Consider the following 7440-nt stretch of genomic DNA (forward strand, 5'->3'; position numbering starts at 1 on the left):
GATTTTGGGCCAAAATCCCAAAACTTGGGAATTATATACATGTTTTTCCAAAATAAAGTTGGAAAATATGTTTTGAAAACGTATGTCCAAACACATTTTTATCTTCAAACCAAACTTCACCCAAATTAGATTTTTTAAAATAAATTTGGAATCTATGGCCAATCGCTAGCTTAATACCACAAACCTACGGACTTCAATTCAAACAGATTAAGGAAAAAGGATATTATAGGCCCATTGTTTGAAGCGCAGGGATATTTTTGATACCAAAAGATAATGAAGGGCAAAAGTAATGTATTTTCGATAGTTGAAGGGTAATTTTGACACTTTATCGAGAAAACATTAAACTTTTCCTCAATATATGAATACAATTTCGGAATTTCTGTGAGAAGTTACACCATTTCAATTGAAACCCATCATCAAAGTCACAAATTTCCCGACGAAAGCTATAGTGTTGAGAACACCAAAATGGTTGATGAAGTAGAGAAACCGGTGTCGTTAGAGGAATCGAAGATTAATACTCGTGAGGTGGAAGAGGAAGGAGAGATCGTGGGGGAATTGGATGATACGATGTCGTCTTTAGGGAACCCAAGCAAGGCAATGAAACACCCCCTAGAACATTCATGGACATTTTGGTTTGATAACCCATCAGCGAAATCGAAACAGGCTGCTTGGGGTAGTTCCATTCGACCCATTTACACCTTCTCCACCGTCGAAGATTTTTGGAGGTACGTACTTTGGTTTCTTGTATTTCTTTCTTTCTTTCTTTCATTCTTGGGGAAATCAATGATTCTTATTCAGACCGAGTTCTAGCTAGAAAGATTGAATTTGTTGGATTAGGGTTCACAATGCTTTGATTAATCGTCTTCTTACGGTGAATGAATATTGGGTTAAAGATCTTGTTTGATCTTCGCCTTTATGTTTTATTTTTTGTGGACTAGTCCATTCAATACATGATACCTCCCACCAGTTTGGCACTGAGTCGGATCTCTATAATTGTGCCATCTTCTTTTCATTTTGGTAGTTATACATTTTTTCTTAGGGTGTTGTCGAGGTTATACATTGATCTTACTTTGTGATGCCAGGGTTTGTAGAGCTTCATTTTATGGAAGTTTTATTGGGTCTGCATAAGACTTCTAGTTGGTAAATGAATTAGGCAGAAATATATGTTGCTTTCTTTCTATTTTTGTTGTGTGTGATTGCTTCTTTTACTTCATTTAGCTGGTGTCTTTGTGATAAATAAATGTTCAATGACTTCTCCTATGCTGGTAGTGGAATAGGCAGTTTGAGCTAGTTAGTCGTACACTGCCATTATAATAGATATTTAATGGCATTTTTTTCGTATTTGCCGAACACAAATATTAGCAACTAGGCATATGTTGCAAAATATCCTGTCGGGCTATTAGGTAGTGGAATCCATTCTTAAAAGTGCAGTATAAACAATTCTCATTGGTTGATTTCACCATCCTTTCCGTTGTAATTTTTTTTTTGCAATTTATTCATTTTCCCTTCCAGTTTACTCTCATAAAAAAAATTTTTTGGTTGCTATTTTCAAATGTCTAGCACTTCTGAATTCCTCGGTACATGTTTACGAGCAAAGTCATGTTTACTTCTTTTGCAATGATTTGAGCATTTGTCATCCTTTTAGGAGCAGCTATTTGTGCAACAGAGAATTGTAATTGGTTTTTTATTTTCAGGTTAGGGATAATTACACTTATATCTCATTTGATGAATATACACTTATTAGTGCTGGGTCACTTTGATGGAGTTGGGCTTATCATCTATGACATATACTTTTCTATCAAATTGATGATTTGGTGAATGTATTGTAATTATGGGATTTTGGTTTAGACCTTTGAACACGTGTTCCTACATTGGTGATTTCTTTAATCATCTTCCTCAAGACGCTCATGTTATCATTCAACTAGTGTGTGTGTGTGTGTGTATATCCCCCAAAAACAAAAGAATAATAAGATCATGAAGTGAGCGTGTTAGACCCAAAAAAGAAAAAATATTGAGCATGTTTGGCAGCATTTGATATTCTAAGATCGTGGACTGGATATTGATCTATGGAATCTTCTCCTGCATACAGTGTGTACAACAACATCCACCGCCCAAGCAAATTGGCTGTGGGGGCAGACTTTCACTGTTTTAAGAATAAAATTGAGCCAAAGTGGGAGGATCCTGTCTGCGCCAACGGAGGAAAGTGGACAATGAGCTTTTCGAGGGGTAAATCTGATACCTGCTGGCTGTATACGGTATACTCATGATGCTATATCTGATTCTTAATCTTGTGTCCACTCTGGTTGGTTTTTTTTCCGCGGGGATGAAGTTTGTGCTCATATTTTTTGCCATAAATTAATTATAGCTGCTGGCTATGATTGGAGAGCAATTTGACTGTGGAGATGAAATTTGTGGAGCTGTTATTAATGTTCGAGTTAGACAAGAAAAAATAGCTTTGTGGACCAGGAATGCTGCCAATGAAACAGCTCAGGTAATTTCTGTAAACAAAATGGATCTATGTATTTATTATTTTGAGGTTCATTATTTTGAAGGACGACGTTGAGAAACAGAAAAATATAGTCTAACGTTGTCGTGATCCTCTTAACATCGCTTAATCCATTCGGTGACTCCATTTAACAATAGTTTTAGTAGAAAATACTAGGATTAACAGTAGATAGTGTTAAGCTTGACTCTGAGAACATCTGCCATTTTTTTTTTAATTTTTTTTTTTAAAACCTTTTTGGAGTAATGGCATTGCTCACAATTTAGAATTCTTGAAACTTCCAAAATAGACTTTAAATCAACAATGAGGGATGTGCCAAAGGGAAAGATTGTCGGAAAGGGTCATATCTGCAGTGGCAATTTTAATTTGAATTCTTGAAACTTTCTAAATGGTCTTTCATGGAAGTGTATAAACATCTGGAGATGCATTAAGAGAAGACAGTGTCATCAAGAGTAAAACACTCGGTTCATGTGTCTGTAGTCTTTGGCTGTTTACTTGTGAAATAGCATACACTTACATGTGAAGTTTTAGTTTTTCTATGTTTATTGTGCTGTATGCATTCTCTCTAGTATTTTGGTTAAATATATGTGCAAAAGGCAGCCTAGTGCTGAAGGTTCCACGCATCGATATCTTATGCTCATATTATATAATTGATCACATCAGGTATCTTTAATCCTTTAATAGATACCGTTCTTAAATTCCCGGAGATAGCCTGCTTTCACAACTAGAAACTAATATGTAGTTCCTAACAAGATGTATTTTATCAATTTATTTATGATATTATTTAATGGAGTGAAATTGTTCAGGTATGAAGCCACATTTTCATCCATACATGAATGTAGCATAACAGTCAATGAAAACTTAAACGAAATGAAGTTGAAACGAAAAGAAAAGATCAGCATTTATGTCCTAATAGAGGCGAAAAATGTAGTGATTTCTTCTCATTTGCCTAACTCTTGGTATTTTATTTGGTGCATGTGCTGTTGGGAGACAGTATATCAAACATCAGCATCTTATCTATTTGTCGAACCTAATTTTTAAAAGGAAGAATATTTTTCTAAAATATAGCCTTTAATGTATAATGAATTTCTTTGATTTTATAAAAGCCAAAGATGTAGCTTAAAATTGAATTAGATTTTCTTGTGGACGAGACAAAAAGTGGAAGTTTATTTAATACTCCCTCTTCTATTTATGTGTCACTCTTTCCACTTTAATTTTCCGAAAAAAGGCCATGTTTTTTATATTTGGAAACAATTTAAGCTTAAAATTTTCATTTTACCCTTATTGACAAGCTTTAATAGCCACATAATATCATAGCATGTTTAAGTCCACAAGTTTCGAAAGTCAGTCTTTCTTTCTTTCTTTCTTAAACTGTGTCCAATCAAACACCGCATATAAAATTAAACAGAGGGAGTAATATGTTAAGGTAGTCTTTCATTTTATAGTTAGAGATTGAATTGGTCTCTGGTGAAGGCCAAATGATAGCAGAGGATCTTAAACTCTCAGCTAACCTCAGGCAGTTGTACTAGTTTGAGATAAAAAATCCTACAATATCTAAAAAGTATCAAATTTACCTTTATACTGTTTTTTAATGACCAACCTTGAAGTCTTATTTTGGTGTCACAACCCCTGTTGTGTCATCTACCCTTTGTGAAATGTTGAAGTAAACTATTGTTGCTGACAATTGGTGCTAACTTTTCATCATCTGTGGTATTTGTTCTGTAGCTGATAGCAATAATAACTTGGAGAAAATAATAGGGATGTAGTTTTAGAAATTGCATTTTCATATTCGTACTTAATTCTAATACGTTCATTTCAAACCCATTAAGATGTTTAGCAGGAATGATAAGAAGAGCTTTGAGACAGGAAGAGGTTTCAAGGTTTTAGCTATGATCTGATATCAAAATAGAAAGTTTATTCTCAGAAGTTAGTGTTAATCATGGTCGTTTTGGGTTTCCTTTCCAGAGCATGATGTAGTTTAGAATTTGCATTCTCATATTCGCTCTCAACTCCTTAACGGGACTTGGTCCAATTGTAGCCTTTCTATTTAAATTTGTTTTCCCTGAGAGACCTTTATTTCTTAAAAGGTATGTTAAGCTTCGCTCCTGCTTGGTATCAGTGTCACCGAAGACAAAGTGAGAAAAAAGTGCTGAAGTCAATTGGGGCTTTAAGTGCAAAATGCAAACAAAGTGAGGGCTTTAATGAAGAAAGGCGCAGTGAAAGAGAAAGATTAAAGAAAAAAGTACTTCAGGAATAAAAGTATAACCCAAGTAACAATTAGCTAGAGAACAAGATTGAAAAAGAATTACGGTTGGATAAAATATTTATTGTTTATTTTTGCTCTCCTCAAGACAAAGCCCATGGGCTAGACGCACCCCTTAGCACCTTGGTGACTACACTGAAGTGACACTTAAGCGAGGCCAAGTGCACATCCTATTTTTCGCCTAGCTTCGGGGCTTAATGGCCCCTCAAGTGAGCCATTGGCAACACTGCTTGGTATGTCGGTGTAAAGTCATAAGTGAAATTTGTCATCATTCCTCGAGTTGCAGCATCAGAGTCTTGTAAAGTAGCTTTCTTTCTGCTTCATCAAAAAAAAAAAAGTAGCTTTCTTTCTGATGTTTGTGATGTTATGATAGATTTTTACCAGAGCTACCTAGTTGCAATGAGAAAAATCTTGTGAGAATAAAAAATGTAACAATAAGTATTTTCGCCCCAAGTTTGCCGAGTATTAATTCACTATGTGTGGTTGAATGTACTCGGTCCATATATGCAATGGCTAAATATCTTTGATTCCTTAGTTCTGAGATATGTAATGCAAGGCTGTCTCTCGTGGTTATGCTCAACCAAAAACCTCTTCTTTTATTCACTAGCCCTTCTTGAGCCGAGGGTCTATTGGAAACGGCCTCTCTACCTGCATTAAATAGGGGTAAGGTCTGCGTACAGACTACCCTCCCCAGACCCCACATGTTGGGATCAAACTGGGTTTGTTGTTGTTGTTGTTGTTATTCACTAGCCTTATCCACCTGCATCTAAATGAGTTTTTCCATTGCAGGTGAGCATTGGTAAACAATGGAAGGAATTTCTGGATTACAATGACTCGATTGGCTTTATATTTCATGTAAGATTTCTTTGTTATTTAATGCCTTGAAATCATTTGCTTGTTCATTGATTTGCTCAATTCATCAAGAGCCATCATTTTGCAGGATGATGCAAAGAAGCTAGACAGAGGTGCCAAGAATCGTTATTCTGTGTAGTTCTATCGTTACAATAGGAATTGTGACCGACAGTGTTACTGAGAAGCAGTCACCTGTGGCTGCCTGTTTTGACCGCTTACATTGGTATTCACAATTTTCATAAGGAAATTTGTTTGGTTTTGAAGCATCTAATGCCTTTACAACTTTGGGCATATATGACTTGCATTAGTACTGATACCATACAGGATTTAGTTGCAACATCTTTGAAATTGACAGCATTTGGCATGTTGTGCATGTGTTTACTTTCCTTTCCAATTCGCCTTGCTCTTTGAAGTAAACCATGACCTGCTTCGCCAACTTAAAAGCAAGACATGATTTGGAAATTCTAAACTCTTACAAACATTTTAAAAGCAAATTATTGGTTCATTTAGGTTTTTGAAAATTTTGGTTTGGCTGGTTTTCGTCTTTGTAGAATTGTTGGTTCGTTTTTTTTACCCCTTCGATTTACAAGGTTTATTTGCGTTTCATTTGCATTTCTTTTGGCTTTTGTTTAAAATACGAGTTCTCAAAAGTTATACACATCTTATTTCTTGATATGGAATTTGTAAGTAGCAATGGGCTGACGTGGCAAGTGATGTGTCGTTGGGGCTTCCAGTCATTTATTCTTTGAGCAATTCACAACTTCAGTTATTTGTGACAAAGTAATTTTGTGACTTATCGTTAGGTTAGAGAAAGGGTTATTTCTGCTAATGCGATACTTCGACCAATACAACAGACTTCGAATTGTTTAGAGTCAATACTCTGAACATTATACGTAGAACACTTCGTTATGAACATGAGGAATGTCCCTATTTTCTGTTACTGTTATACAAGCCGAAACCTGATAAGATTTGAAGGGAATGATCCCAAAAAAGAATGGTTTCACAATTAGTTGGTGAGACATTTTAAAGGACTAGAAGCAGTGGCGGATTCAGAATTTTAAACTGATGGGTGCTCGCCGATAAAAAAATCCAAAAGAAGAGGAAAAGTGAGTTTATTTGTGGGTGCTCACTCTATATTTAACTAATTATTTTTATAATTGCATGTGTAAATTTACTAAATCTGGTTAAAAGTAATGGGCGCTCAAGCACCCATAAGTGTCCATGTACATCCGCCACTGACTAGAAGGACTGTAAATAGTATGAAAGCTCGTTCAAAATAATTAAAAGTAAATAGTGTTGTCGCCCTACTTTGCAAATTCAAAATAAAATGTCCTCCTTTGGGTAGGATACACCGTCTCCATCACATTCTTTGAAGTGCGGTTCTTCCTCGGATCTTGCATGATCGCGGGATATTTTGTACGCCGGACCGGAAAGTAAAAGTGGAATACGTTTATCCAATTCTACGAGTGGGAGGCACCCACCTTCTACACTTGGATAGTCAGATATTGACAGATTATTGGGTCATTTATGTATTAATGTGATCAGGTCGGTATTCTGAAGATTAGTTTTCCTGAAAGGCCTCTGCAGTTGATCCACATCTCCGCATTAATCCGAATATCAATATGTTATATAAATGATTTGCATTAATTAGTTGGGATGCAATATAAAAATAAGGTACGTAATTATCCGTCTTAATTATGTTACTTCTTAATTAAAGATTTGTTTACTTTATTTCCTACTTCATCAATTCCATTTGGAGTTCTTAGACGTGAAAACATGTTGATTGAAGGTGCTAAATTAAGAAAAATTAGATCTAAAATCA

At 35.4% G+C, this 7440-nt stretch overlaps 1 protein-coding gene across 1 annotated transcript; it reads left to right on the plus strand.

Annotated features, from left to right (window-relative positions):
• On the plus strand, positions 210-5985 carry LOC109230897 (eukaryotic translation initiation factor 4E-1-like). The gene is made up of 5 exons (XM_019396366.1): positions 210-725; positions 2090-2255; positions 2366-2491; positions 5556-5621; positions 5707-5985. The coding sequence occupies exons 1-5, from the start codon at positions 466-468 to the stop codon at positions 5755-5757; spliced, it is 669 nt and encodes a 222-aa protein (XP_019251911.1). The 5' UTR covers positions 210-465; the 3' UTR covers positions 5758-5985.

This window comes from Nicotiana attenuata, chromosome 8, assembly GCF_001879085.1.
Source record: "Nicotiana attenuata strain UT chromosome 8, NIATTr2, whole genome shotgun sequence".
Classification (NCBI taxonomy): domain Eukaryota; kingdom Viridiplantae; phylum Streptophyta; class Magnoliopsida; order Solanales; family Solanaceae; genus Nicotiana; species Nicotiana attenuata.